Raw genomic sequence first — 15,308 nt, 5'->3', positions numbered from 1 at the left:
GAGGAGAAGGTGGGTAGGTGGGTTTGGGGGATATGAGGAGAAGGTGGGTAGGTGGGGTTGGGGGATATGAGGATAAGGTGGGGTTGGGGGATATGGGAGAGGGTGGGTAGGTGGGGTTGGGGGATATGGGGAGAGGGGGGTGGGGTTGGGGGATATGGGGACTAGGTGGGGTTGGGGGATATGGGGAGAAGGTGGGTAGGTGGGGTTGGGGGATATGGGGAGAAGGTGGGTAGGTGGGGTTGGGGGATATGAGGAGAAGGTGGGTATGTTGGGTTGGGGGATATGAGGAGTAGGTGGGTAGGTGGGGTTGGGGGATATGAGGAGAAGGTGGGTATGTTGGGTTGGGGGATATGAGGAGTAGGTGGGTAGGTGGGGTTGGGGGATATGGGGAGAAGGTGGGGTTGGGGGATATGGGGAGAGGGTGGGTAGGTGGGGTTGGCGGATATGGGGAGAAGGTGGGTAGGTGGGGTTGGGGATATGGGGAGAAGATGGGTAGGTGGGGTTGGGGGATATGGGAAGATACTGGATCGGCAGGGATGGGGGATATGAGGAGAAGGTGGGTAGGTGGGGTTGGGGGATATGGGGAGTAGGTGGGGTTGGGGGATATGGGGAGAAGGTGGGTAGGTGGGGTTGGGGGATATGGGGGAGAAGGTGGGATGGGGAGAGGGTGGGGAGGTGGGGTTGGGGGATATGGGGAGAAGGTGGGTAGGTGGGGTTGGGGGATATGGGGAGAAGATGGGTAGGTGGGGTTGGGGGTTATGGGGAGAAGGGGGGTAGGTGGGGTTGGGGGATATGGGGAGAAGGTGGGTTGGGGGATATGGGGAGAAGGTGGGTAGGTGGTGATTGGGGGATATGGGGAGAAGATGGGTAGGTGGGGTTGGATGATATGGGAAGATACTGGATAGGTAGGGATGGGCGATATGAGGAGAAGGTGGGTAGGTTGGGTTGGGGGATATGAGGAGAAGGTGGGTAGGTGGGGTTGGGGGATATGAGGAGTAGGTGGGGTTGGGGGATATGGGGAGGGGGTGGGTAGGTGGGGTTGGGGGATATGGGGAGTAGGTGGGGCTGGGGGAGATGGGGAGAGGGTGGGTCGGTGCGGTGAGTGATATGGGGAGAAGGTGGGTAGGTGGGGTTGGGGATAAGGGGAGAAGGTGGGTAGGTGGGGTTGGGGAATATGGGGAGAAGGTGGGTAGGTGGGGTTGGGGGATACGGGGAGAAGGTGGGTAGGTGGGATTGCGGGATATGGAGAGAAGGTGGGGTTGGGGGATATGGGGAGAAGGTGGGTAGGTGGGGTTGGGGGATATGGGGAGAAGGTGGGTAGGTGGGGTTGGGGGATATGGGGAGAAGGTGGGTAGGTGGGGTTGGGGGATATGGGGAGAAGGTGGGGTTGGGGGATATGGGGAGTAGGTGGGGTTGGGGGTTATGGGGAGAAGGTGGGGTTTGGGGGATATGGGGAGTAGGTGGGGTTTGGGGGATATGGGGAGTAGGTGGGTAGGTTGGGGAGACGGGGTGTCGGTGGGTTTGGGGAGACGGTGGGTTTGGGGAGTCGGGGAGTAGTTGGGTTTGGGGAGTAGTTGGGTTTGGGGAGACGGGGAGTAGTTGGGTTTGGGGAGACGGGAGTAGTTGGGTTTGGGGAGACGGGGAGTAGGTGGGTTTGGGGAGACGGGGAGTAGTTGGGTTTGGGGAGACGGGGAGTAGTTGGGTTTGGGGAGACGGGGAGTAGTTGGGTTTGGGGAGACGGGAGTAGTTGGGTTTGGGGAGACGGGGAGTAGGTGGGTTTGGGGAGACGGGGAGTAGTTGGGTTTGGGGAGACGGGAGTAGTTGGGTTTGGGGAGTCGGGGAGTAGTTGGGTTTGGGGAGACGGGGAGTAGGTGGGTTTGGGGAGTCGGGGAGTAGTTGGGTTTGGGGAGACGGGGAGTAGGTGGGTTTGGGGAGTCGGGGAGTAGTTGGGTTTGGGGAGACGGGAGTAGGTGGGTTTGGGGAGTCGGGGAGTAGTTGGGTTTGGGGAGACGGGGAGTAGGTGGGTTTGGGGAGACGGGGAGTAGGTGGGTTTGGGGAGTCGGGGAGTAGTTGGGTTTGGGGAGACGGGGAGTAGGTGGGTTTGGGGAGTCGGGGAGTAGTTGGGTTTGGGGAGACGGGAGTAGGTGGGTTTGGGGAGTCGGGGAGTAGTTGGGTTTGGGGAGACGGGGAGTAGGTGGGTTTGGGGAGTCGGGGAGTAGTTGGGTTTGGGGAGACGGGAGTAGGTGGGTTTGGGGAGACGGGCGGACGTTGGGGCTGGGTATACGGGCAGACGGTGGGGTTGGGGGATATGGAGTAGGTGGGGTTGGGGGAGACGGGTTTGGTGGGGTTGGGGGATATGGCGAAGGATATTGGGTAGGTGGGGCTTGTATTTATGGCCTCTGTTAGTGTCGTATTTCTGTTGGCCTATAACGCATGTGTTGTCTACGTTTGATCGCACCTTTCTGTTGCTCTATTTTTATTTCCTGTTGGAAGGTTTTCCGGAGCTGGATGTGGGGCTCAGGGGGCAGCAGTTTCCAGCATCCATGACGGGAGACCAGCAGCCCTGGAGCGACTCCAGCAGGACAGGCAGGAAGGTGGACGGGTGAGCAGAGACATTCAACCTTGACCTTAGGTCAGGGGTCAGGGAAGCACCAAGGCTGTCAATTATAGCAGAGAAAATGGGCACGATGGGACTGAGGAAGGTTTGGAGGGTTGCAATAGTTCCCTCATAGAGGCATACATTAAGTACATAGACAGCAGGGCAGTGCATGATGAGGGAGAATATGAAAATATTAGGAGAGAAGTCAAAAAAACATTTTGGAAGGCAAAGAGGAACTATAAAATTAAATTATCAATGAACAGAAAACAAAATAGTAAAATATTTTACAAAAGGAAGATTGGGATGGGAATAGGGCCATTAAGGGATAGACAGGACAATACCATAGGGCAGAAAACGCTAGTGGGAATTGTGTACAGACCAGTGAGGTTGGGGACAGCATCAAACAAGAAATTAGGGATGCATGCAATAAAGGTACAGCAGTTATCATGAGCGACTTTAATTTATGTATAGATTGGGCTAACCAAACTGGTAGCAATGCGGTGTAGGAGGATTTCCTGGAGTGTATTAGGGATGGTTTTCTCGACCAATATGTCGAGGAACCAACGAGAGAGCTGGCCATCCTAGACTGGGTGATGTGTAATGAAAAAGTACTAATTAGCAATCTTGTTGTGCGAGGCCCCTTGGGAAAGAGTGACCATAATATGGTAGAATTCTTTATTAAGATGGAGAGTGACACAGTTAATTCAGAGACTAGGGCCCTGAACTTAAGGAAAGGTAACTTCGATGGTATGAGATGTGAATTGGCTAGAATAGACTGGCAAATGATACTTAAAGGGTTGACGGTGGATAGGCAGTGGCAAACATTTGAAGAAATGGATGAACTTCAACAATTGTACATCCCTGTCTGGAGTAAAAATAAAACAGGGAAGGTGGCTCAACCGTGGCTAACAAGGGAAATTAAGGATGGTGTTAAATCCAAGGAAGAGGCATAAAAATTGGCCAGAAAAAGCAGCAAACCTGAGGACCAGGAGAATTTTATAATTCAGCAGAGGAGGACAATGGGTTTAAGTAAGAGGGGAAAAATAGAGTACTAGAGGAAGCTTGCAGGGAACATAAAAACTGACTGCAAAAGCTTCTATAGATATGTGAAGAGAAAAAGATTAGTGAAGGCAAATGCACTGCTATTTCATCTTTAATAATTGATTCAACATTTTCCCCGCTACTGATATCAGGCTAACCGGTCTATAATTACCCGTTTTCTCTCTTCCCTCCTTTTTTAAACAGTGGTGATACATTAGCTACCCTCCAGTCCATAGGAACTGATCCAGAGTCGATAGACTGTTGGAAAATGATCACCAATGCATCCACTATTTCTATGGCCACTTCCTTAAGTACTCTGGGATGCAGACTATCAGGCCCCGGAATTTTTTGAGGATGTAACTAGTAGAGTGGACAAGGGAGAACCAGTGAATGTGGTGTATTTGGACTTTCAAAAGACATTGTTGTGCAAAATCAAAGCACATGGTATTGGGGGTAGTGTACTGACGTGGATAGAGAACTAATTCGCAGACAGGAAGCAGAGAGTCGGGATAAACGGGTCCTTTTCACAATGGCAGGCAGGCCGCAGGGCTCAGTGCTGGGACCCCAGCTCTTTACAATATACATTAACGTTTTAGATGAAGGCATTGAGTGTAATATCTCCAAGTTTGCAAATGACACTCAGCTGGGTGGCGGTGTGAGCTGTGAAGAGGACTCAGAGACTGCAGGGTGACTTGGACAGGTTAAGTGAGTGGACACATGCATGACAGATGCAGTATAATGTGGATAAATATGAGGTTATCCACTTTGGGGGCAAAAACACGAAGGCAGAATATTATCTGAATGGCGGCAGATTAGAAAAAGGGGAGGTGCAACGAGACCTGGGTGTCTTGGTACATCAGTCATTGAAAGTTGGCATGCAGGTACAGCAGGCGGTGAAGAAGGCAAATGGTATGTTGGCCTTCATAGCGAGGGGATTTGAGTATAGGAGCAGGGAGGTCTTACTGCAGTTGCACAGGGCCTTGGTGAGCATTGTGTTCAGTTTTGGTCTCCTAATCTGAGGAAGGACGTTCTTGCTATTGAGGGAGTGCAGCAAAGGTTCACCAGACTGATTCCTGGGATGGCAGGACTGACATATGAGGAGAGACTGGATCGACTGGGCCTGTATTCACTGGAGTTTAGAAGGATGAGAGGATCTCATAGAAACATATAAAATTCTGACGGGACTGGACAGGTTAGATGCAGGAAGATTGTTCCCGATGTTGGGGAAGTCCAGAACCAGGGGACATAGTCTAAGGATAAGGGGTAAGCCATTTAGGACTGAGATGAGGAGAAACTTCTTCACTCAGAGTTGTTAACCTGTGGAATTCCCTGCTGCAGAGAGTTGTTGATGCCAGTTCATTGGATATATTCAAGAGGGAGTTAGATATGGCCCTTACGGCTAAAGGGATCAAGGGGTATGGAGAGAAAGCAGGAAAGGGGTACTGAGGGAATGATCAGCCATGATCTTATTGAATGGTGGTGCAGGCTCGAAGGGCCGAATGGCCTGCTCCTGCACTTATTTTCTATGTTTCTATGACAGGATAATGCCACAGGTAATGATAGAGAGAAGGCAGGAATATTAAATAGTTATTTACCAGGGAGATAGAACAGGTGGGCGGGACATTGGATGATGGGATTAGAAATGAGATGTGCATTTAAAATAAAAAGAGGCGATATATTAAATTAATCCAACTCAAAGAGGATAAGACCCCTGGTCCGGATGGATTGCATCTACACAGTTTAAAAGAATGTAGGGAAGAAATCACAGAGGCCTTGCTACACATAATTAATAATTTGTTAGAACAAGGTGTCGTGCCAGAGGACTGGCGGAGAGCTAACGTAATACCTATATTTAAAGGAGATAGAACATGTCCAGGGAATTATAGACCAGTCGGCTTAACATTGGCGGTAGAAAAAATAAGAACATAAGAAATAGGAGAAGGCCATACGGCCCCTCGAGCCTGCTCCGCCATTTAATACGATCATGGCTGATCCGATCATGGACTCAGCTCCACTTCCCTGCCCACTCCCCATAATCCCTTAATCCCTTATCGGTTAAGAAACTGTCTATCTCTGTCTTAAATTTATTCATTGTCCCGGCTTCCACAGCTCTCTGGAATCCCTACTAAAGGAGAAAATAGAAGAACATCTAGAAACCAAAAATATAATAATGAATATTCAGCATGGATTTCAAAAGGGAAAGTCTTACTTGACCAACCTCATTCGAATCAGAGAACGGTTACAGCACGGAAGGAGGCCATTGGGCCCGTCGAGCCCATGCCGGCTCTCAGCTAGCCCCATTTCCCCGCCCTTTCCCCATAGCCCCACAAAGTGTTTCTTCAGATACTTATCCCATTCCATTTTAAAGATAAGATTGAGTCTGCCTCTCAGGCAGTGCATTCCACATCTTAACCACTCGCTGCGTAAAAACGTTTTTCTTGCGTCGCCTTTTGCCAATCACCTTAAATCTGTGTCCCCTGGTTCCCGACCCCTCCACCAATGGGAACAGTTTCTCTCTACTCTGTCCAGACCCCTCATTATTTTGAACACCTCGATCAAATCTCCTCTCAACCTTCTCTGCTCCGAGGAGAACAACCTTACTTCTCCAGTCTATCCACGTCACTGAGGTCCCTCATCCCTGGAACCATTCTCGTAAATCCCCTCTGCTCCCTCTCTCAGGCCTTCACATCCTTCCTAAAGTGTGGTGCCCAGAATTGGACACAATACTCCAGTTGAGGCTGAACCAGTGTTTTATACAGGTCCACCATTTCCACACTTTTGCACTCTCTGCCTCTATTTATGAAACCTAGGATCCCGTAGCCTTTTTAACTCCTTTCTCAACCTACCCTGCCGCCTTCAACGATTTGTGCACACATACCCCAGGTCTCTCTGTTCCTGCACCCCCTTTAGGATTGTACATTTAGTTAATATGTCCTCATTTTTTTTCTACCAAAATGTATCACTTCACAGTTTTCGGCATTAAATTTCATCTGCCCCGTGCCTGCCCATCCCATCAGCCTGTCTCTGTCTTCCTGAAGTGTATCACTACCCTCCTCACTGTTCACTATACTTCCAAGTTTTGTGCCCTGTACACTCAAGTCCAAGATATTAATATATATCAGGAAAAGCAGTGGTCATAGAAACATCGAGCCTGCACCGCCATTCAATGAGTTCATGGCTGAACATGCAACTCCCAGTACCGACCCCTGGGGAACACCACTGTATACCTTCCTCCAGTCCAAGAAACAAATGCTAACCACTACTCTCTGTTCCCTGTCACTGAGACCATTCCGTATCCATGCTGCCTCTGTCCCTTTTATTCCAAGACTATTATGTGGCACTTTGTGGCTTTTTGGAAATCCATGTACACTATGTCAACTGCATTACCCTCATTACCTCAAAGGTAATGATCTCTGGGTTGTTACCTGAGCCTCGTGCCAATAAGCAGATTAGAAAGTTAAACACCAGGCTCAAAAAGTGGTGTGGGAGGAAGGAGGTTCAATTCATGGGGCACTGACACCTGTACTGGGACAAGAGGGAGCTGTTCCGTTGGGACGGGCTCCACTTGAACTGGGCTGGAACCAGTGTCCTGGAGAATGAAATAACTAGGGCAGTAGACAGGGCTTTAAACTAATGAGGAAAGAGTAAATTTCAAAGCAGCAAGAGAAATGTCAAGGCTGTAGAGCAGAGCAGAGTTTGGGTAAAAATAAGCCGAGTGGGTCAGGAAGGGACAGAGAGTAACAAGAGGGCATTGCTGTCCATCAGGGAAAAATAGACAAAAGTCAGAACGAAAGGCATTATATCTGAATGCACGAAGCACTCGCAACAAAATAGATGAATTAATAGCGCAGATAGAAAGGAATAGGTTTGGTCTAATAGCCAGTACAGAGACGTGGTTGTAAAGTGACCACGTTTGGGAACTAAATATTCCAGGATACTTAACTTTTAGAAACAATAAACAAAATGGAAAAGGAGGAGGGGTATCCCAGATAATAAAGGATGTGATAAAGACAGGAGAGAGAAAGGATCTTAGCTCGGAAAATCAAGACCTAGAATCAGTTTGGGTGGAGCTAAGAAACAGCAAGGGGCAGAAAACATCGGTGGGAGTTGTTTATAGGCCCCCAAACATTAGTGGTAATGTAGGGCACAGTATCAATCAGGGAATTAGAGGTGCATGTAACAAGGGTAATTACAGGGGACTTTAATCTACATATAGACTGGGCAAACCAAACATGCAGCAATATCATCGTCATAGTGTCGAGGCGGAATTCATGGAATGTATCTGAGCTGGTTTCCTAGATCAGTATGTTGAGGAACTAACTAGGAAACGGGCTGTTTTATATCTAGTATTATGCAATGAGAAAAGGTTAATTAATAACCTTGTAGTAAAGGGGCCTTTAGGGAAGAGTGACCATAATATGATAGAATTTTATATTGAGTTAAATCCGAAACTAGCATCTTAAATCTAAACAAAGGAAACTACGTGGGTATGAGGGGAGAGTTGGCTAAGGTAGATTGGGAAACTACATTAACAGGTATAACTAGACAAGCAATGGCTAGCGTTTAAAGAATTAATACATAACTTACAACAAACACGCATTCCTTTGGAGTTGAGGCCAGGATCAGATCAGCCATGATCTTATTGAATGGCGGAGCAGGCTCGAGGGGCCAAATGGCCTACTACTGTTCCTAATTCTTATGTTTAGGCACAAAAACCCCACAGGAAAAGTGGTCCAACCACGGCTAACGAGAGAAGTTAAAGATAGTATGAGATCAAAGGAAGAGGCTTATAATGTTGCCAAAAAGAGCAGTAAGCCTGATGGTTGGGAGGATTTTAGAATTCAGCAAAGGAGGACCAAGAAATGGATGAAAGGAAAATAGAATATGAGAGTAAACTAGCGAGAGACCTAAAAACAGATGGTAAAAGCTTCTATAGGTTTGTAAAAAGGAAAAGATTAGCGAGAGTAAATGTGGGTCCCTACAGGCTGAGACAGCAGAAAGTATAATGGGGAATAAGGAAATGGCAGAGAACTTAAACAAATACTTTGTGTCTTTCTTCACAGAAGAAGACACAAGAAACCTCCTGGAAATAGTGGAGAACCAAGGGTCTAGCGAGAATAAGGAACTGAAAGAAATTAGTATTAGTAAAAAATAGTACCGGGAAGTGGATGGGACTGAAAGCTGATAAATCCCCTGGACCCGACGGCCTACATCCTAGCGGTTTGAAAGAGGTGGAATAGAGATAGTGGATGCATTGGTTGTCATCTTCCAAACTTCCATAGATTCGAGAACGGTTCCCGCGGATTGGAAGGTAGCTAATGTAACCCCCGCTATTTAAGAAAGGAGGGAGAGAGAAAACGGGGAACTATAGAAACATAGAAAATAGGTGCAGGAGTAGGCCATTCGGCCCTTCTAGCCTGCACCGCCATTCAATGAGTTCATGGCTGAACATTCAACTTCAGTACCCCATTCCTGCTTTCTCGCCATACCCCTTGATCCCCCTAGCAGTAAGGACCTCATCTAACTCCTTTTTGAATATATTTAGTGAATTGGCCTCAACAACTTTCTGTGGTAGAGAATTCCACAGGTTCACCACTCTCTGGGTGAAGAAGTTCCTCCGCATCTCGGTCCTAAATGGCTTACCCCTTATCCTTAGACTGTGACCCCTGGTTCTGGACTTCCCCAACATTGGGAACATTCTTCCTGCATCTAACCTGTCTAACCCCGTCAGAATTTTATGTTTCTATGAGGTCCCCTCTCATTCTTCTGAACTCCAGTGAATACAAGCCCAGTTGATCCAGTCTTTCTTGATAGGTCAGTCCCGCCATCCCGGGAATCAGTCTGGTGAACCTTCGCTGCACTCCCTCAATAGCAAGAATGTCCTTCCTCAGGTTAGGAGACCAAAACTGTACACAATACTCCAGGTGTGGCCTCACCAATGCCCTGTACAACTGTAGCAACACCTCCCTGCCCCTGTACTCAAATCCCCTTGCTATGAAGGCCAACATGCCATTTGCTTTCTTAACCGCCTGCTGCACCTGCATGCCAACCTTCAATGACTGATGTACCATGACACCCAGGTCTCTTTGCACCTCCCCTTTTCCTAATCTGTCACCATTCAGATAATAGTCTGTCTCTCTGTTTTTACCACCAAAGTGGATAACCTCACATTTATCCACATTATACTTCATCTGCCATGCATTTGCCCACTCACCTAACCTATCCAAGTCGCTCTGCAGCCTCACAGCATCCTCCTCGCAGCTCACACTGCCACCCAACTTAGTGTCATCCGCAAATTTGGAGATACTACATTTAATCCCCTCATCTAAATCATTAATGTACAGTGTAAACAGCTGGGGCCCCAGCACAGAACCTTGCGGTACCCCACTAGTCACTGCCTGCCATTCTGAAAAGTACCCATTTACTCCTACTCTTTGCTTCCTGTCTGACAACCAGTTCTCAATCCATGTCAGTACACTACCCCCAATCCCATGTGCTCTAACTTTGCACATCAATCTCTTGTGTGGGACCTTGTCGAACGCCTTCTGAAAGTCCAAATATACCACATCAACTGGTTCTCCCTTGTCCACTCTACTGGAAACATCCTCAAAAAATTCCAGAAGATTTGTCAAGCATGATTTCCCTTTCACAAATCCATGCTGACTTGGACCTATCATGTCACCTCTTTCCAAATGCACTGCTATGACATCCTTAATAATTGATTCCATCATTTTACCCACTACCGATGTCAGGCTGACCGGTCTATAATTCCCTGTTTTCTCTCTCCCTCCTTTTTTAAAAAGTGGGGTTACATTGGCTACCCTCCATTCCATAGGAACTGATCCAGAGTCAATGGAATGTTGGAAAATGACTGTCAACGCATCCACTATTTCCAAGGCCACCTCCTTAAGTACTCTGGGATGCAGTCCATCAGGCCCTGGGGATTTATCGGCCTTCAATCCCATCAATTTCCCCAACACAATTTCCCGGCTAATAAGGATTTCCCTCAGTTCCTCCTCCTTACTAGACCCCCCGACCCCTTTTATAACCGGAAGGTTGTTCGTGTCCTCCTTCGTGAATACCGAACCAAAGTACTTGTTCAATTGGTCCGCCATTTCTTTGTTCCCCGTTATGACTTCCCCTGATTCTGACTGCAGGGGACCTACATTTGTCTTTACTAACCTTTTTCTCTTTACATATCTATAGAAACTTTTGCAATCCGTCTTAATGTTCCCTGCAAGCTTCTTCTCATACTCCATTTTCCCTGCCCTAATCAAACCCTTTGTCCTCCTCTGCTGAGTTCTAAATTTCTCCCAGTCCCCAGGTTCGCTGCTATTTCTGGCCAATTTGTATGCCACTTCCTTGGCTTTAATACTATCCCTGATTTCCCTTGATAGCCACGGTTGAGCCACCTTCCCTTTTTTATTTCTATGCCAGACAGGAATGTACAATTGTTGTAGTTCATCCATGCGGTCTCTAAATGTCTGCCATTGCCCATCCACAGTCAACCCCTTAAGTATCATTCGCCAATCCATCTCAGCCAATTCACGCCTCATACCTTCAAAGTTAGCCTTCTTTAAGTTCTGGACCATGGTCTCTGAATTAACTGTTTCATTCTCCATCCTAATGCAGAATTCCACCATATTATGGTCACTCTTCCCCTATAGACCAGTTAGCCTGACATCAGTCGTAGGGAAAATGCTCGAATCTATTATTAAGGATGTGGTAACAGGGCACTGAGAAAATAATAATGGGATCGGGCAGAGTGTACACGGATTTATGAAAGGGAAATCATGTTTGACAAATCTGTTAAGAGTTTTTTGAGGTTGTAAATAGCAGAATAGATAAGGGGGAACCAGTGGATGTGGTGTATTTGGATTTTCAGAAGGCATTCGATAAGGTGCCACACAAGAGGTTGTTGAACAAAATTAGGGCTCATGGGATTGGGGGTAATATACTAGCATGGATTGAGGATTGGTTAATGGACAGAAAACAGAGAGTAGGAATAAACGGGTCATTTTCGGGTTGGCAGGCTGTAACTAGTGGGGTACGCAGGGATCAGTGCTGGGGCCCCAGTTATTCACAATCTGTATCAATGACTTACATGCCGGGACCGAGTGCACTGAGTCCATGTATGCTGACGATACAAAGCTAGGTGAGAATGTGAGTTGAGGAGAACATAAGAAAAAGGAGCAAGAGTAGGCCACCTGGCCCCTCGAACCTGCTCCGCCATTTAATACGATCATGGACTCAGCTCCACTTCCCTGCCTGCTCCCCATAACCCTTTACTCCCTTATCGCTCAAAAATCTGTCTATCTCTGCCTTCAATATATTCAGTGACTCAGCCCCCTCAGCTCTCTGGGCACACCTGGAATACTGCGTACAGTTTTGGACTCTGTATTTAAGGAGGGATATACTTGCATTGGAGGCTGTTCATTGGATAAGGGGTAAGCCATTTAGGACTGAGATGAGGAGAAACTTCACTCAGAGAGTTGTTAACCTGTGGAATTCCCTGCCGCAGAGAGTTGTTGAGGCCAGTTCATTGGATATATTCAAGAGGGAGTTAGATATGGCCCTTACGGCCAAAGGGATCAAGGGTATGGAGAGAAAGCAGGAAAGGGATACTGAGGGAATGATCAGCCATGATCTTATTGAATGGTGGTGCAGGCTCGAAGGGCTGAATGGCCTACTCCTGCACCTATTTTCTATGTTTTAGAGAAGGTTCACCAGGTTGATTCCAGAGATGAGGATGTTGACTTATGAGGATAGATTGAGTAGGTTGGGCCTGTACTCATTGGAGTTCAGAAGAATGAGAGGTAATCTTATCAAAATATATAAGATAATGAGGGGGCTCGACAAAGTGGATGCAGCGAGGATGTTTCCCCTCATGGGGGAATCTAAGACTAGGCGACATAGTCTCAGAATAGTGGGCAAAGTGGCAAGTTGGATCCAAAATTGGCTTGGAGGTAGGAAGCAAAGGGCAATGGTTGATGGATGTTTTTGTGACTGGAAGGATGTTTCCAGTGGGGTTCCCCAGGGCTCAGTACTGGGTCCCTTGCTTTTTGTGGTATATATCAATGATCTAGATTTGAATATAGGGAGTATGATTAAGAAGTTTGCAGACGACACTAAAATTGTCTGTGTGGTTGATAATGAAGAGGAAAGTCATGGGCTGCAGGAGGATATCAATCTACTGGTCAGGTGGGCAGAGCAGTGGCAAATGGAATGTAATTCAGAGAAGTGTGAGGTGATGCACTTTGGGAAGGCTAATAAGGAAAGGGTATAGACATTAAGCAGTAGGCCACTTAATAGTGTAGCTGAACAAAGGGACCTTGGAGTGCTTGTCCACAGATCCCTGAAAGTAGCAGGCCAGGTGGATAAGGTGGTTAAGAAGGCATACGGAATGCTTGCCTTTATTGGCCGAGGCATAGAATATAAGAGCAGGGAGGTTATGCTTAAATTGTATAATACTTTGGTTAGGCCACAGCTGGAGTACTGCGTGCAGTTCTGGTCGCCGTATTATAGGAAGGATGTGATTGCACTAGAGAGGGTGCAGAGGAGATTTACTAGGATGCTGCCTGGAATGGAGAATCTTAGTTATGAAGACAGATTGGATAGGCTGGGTTTGTTCTCATTGGAACCGAGGAGGTTGAGAGGAGACCTCATCGAGGTGTACAAAATATTGAGGGGCCTGGACACAGTGGATAGTAAGGGTCTATTTCCATTGGTGGCGAGGTCTATAATGAGGGGGCATAGTTTTAAGGTGGTTGGTGGAAGGTTTAGAGGGGATTTGAGGGGGGGCTTCTTTACACAGAGGGTTGTGGGGATCTGGAACTCACTGTCTGGAAGAGTGGTGGATGCAGAAACCCTCACCACTTTGAAGAGATGGTTGGATGAGCACTTAAAGTGCAGTAACCTGCAGGGTTACAGACCTAGAGCTGGTAATTGGGATTAGACTGGATGACCTTTTGTTGGACGGTGCAGATATAATGGTAAGTACTGCAGGGAATAGAATACGGCCAGGGTGATCTCCTGGACTAGTGTCGATCGCCTGGATGGGTCGGAGAGGAATTTTCCCAGATTGTTTTCTCCCTAAATGGGCCCGGGTTTTTATCTGGTTTTTGCCTCTCCCAGGAGATCACATGACTCCGGTTGGGGTGGAGTGTAGAATGTTTCAGTATAAGGGGTGTCGCAGTTGTGTGAGACGGACTGGTTGGGCTGGGTGCTCTTTGCCTTTCCGCCATTGTTCATAGGTTTATATGTAACCTCCAGGGCTGCTGACCGAGGGCCGTGTGGCTCTTTGTCGGCCGGTGGGACACGATGGGCCGGAATGGCCTCCTTCTGTGCTGTAAATTTCTATGTAATAAGGGGCCGCCCATTTAAAACTGAGATGAGGAGGAATTTGTTCTCTGAGGGTTGTAAATCTGAGGAATTCTCTGCCCGTGAAAGCTGGGTCATTGAATATATTTAAGGCCGAGATAGACAGATTTTGAACGATAAAAGAGTAAAGGTTATGGGGAGCGGGCGGGGAAGTGGAGCTGAGTCCATGGTCAGGTCAGCCATGATGGTATTAAATGGCGGAGCAGGCTCGAGGGCAATATGGCCGACTCCTGCTCCTATTTCTTATGTTATGTTCACTGCCTCCTCCTTTACTGTGTCTATGGCAGCATCCTCTTCCTAGGTGAAGATGGGTGCAGACTACAGCTGGAACGTCCGAAATCTGGACATTGCAAGAGTCATTGTCCGGAAATATTTCCAGAAAACCGGACTTTTCAGCTGAATTCCCAAAAATACATAGCCCGGCCTTCAGTTTGCCGTCGGATGTAATGCTCCAAAATCCGGAAATTCACGAAAGTGATTTCGGTCGTCGGATTGTCTCCGAAATCTGAATATACCCGAACTAGGCCCAACGGGGTTCCGGATTCCGGTCGTCGGATTGTCTCCGAAATCTGGAAAAGCCCGAAAATTGGAATGCCTCGGTGCCGAGGTTTGCGGTTTCGGGACTTTATACCTGTGCTCGTGGAGTACTTCACTCAGCCATACCCTCTGTCTCCATGCACTGGTCTCCTTTTGGGTCCCTAATTGGCCCCAATACCAATTCATTATTTAGATGCCTACAGAAGACCATTGGATTCCCTTTTATGTTAGCTGCCGTTCTATTCTCATACCCTCTCTCCCCTCTTACTTTTTCACTTGTCTTTTTCTGCTTCATATTCTCTGTTTCGTCATCCAGGGAGCTCTGACTTTAGTTGCCCGACCTTTCCCCTCGTGGGACTGTACCTCGACTGGACCCGAACCATCTCCTCTTTAAAGGCAGCTCACTGTTCCATTACAATTTGAATTTCCATTCGCAATGTTTTGAAGGTAACAGAGAGAGTAGACAAGGGTAATGTAGTAGATGTCATTTATCTAGATTTTCGAAAGGCCTTCGATAAGGTACCCCATAATAGACTGATGGACAAGGTCAGAGAATGCAGAGTCAGGGGACAAGTCGCAGAAAGGATCGCTAGCTGGCTTCAGGACAGAAAGCAGAGAGTGGGGGTAAAGGGAGCTATTCACAGGGGCAGAAGGTGGGTAATGGTGTTCCACAAGGATCAGTGCTGGGACCGCTGTTGGTCACCATTTATATTAACGATTAGACTTTGGAATCAAAAACACAATTTCTAAA

The 15,308-nt window shown here is 47.5% G+C and overlaps 1 protein-coding gene across 1 annotated transcript in view; it reads left to right on the top strand.

Annotated features, from left to right (window-relative positions):
- Nucleotides 1-15,308, top strand: part of LOC139244114 (nuclear receptor coactivator 1-like) — a 73,361-nt gene that overhangs the window by 42,701 nt on the left and 15,352 nt on the right. Inside the window, exon 13 of the mRNA XM_070870985.1 lies at nucleotides 2,494-2,602. Within this exon, the coding sequence (XP_070727086.1) occupies nucleotides 2,494-2,602 (109 nt within the window). The remainder of the gene's footprint in view (nucleotides 1-2,493; nucleotides 2,603-15,308) is intronic.

Source organism: Pristiophorus japonicus, unplaced genomic scaffold (assembly GCF_044704955.1).
Source record: "Pristiophorus japonicus isolate sPriJap1 unplaced genomic scaffold, sPriJap1.hap1 HAP1_SCAFFOLD_204, whole genome shotgun sequence".
NCBI classification, from domain to species: domain Eukaryota; kingdom Metazoa; phylum Chordata; class Chondrichthyes; family Pristiophoridae; genus Pristiophorus; species Pristiophorus japonicus.
This window is presented reverse-complemented; position numbering and strand designations above follow the sequence as displayed.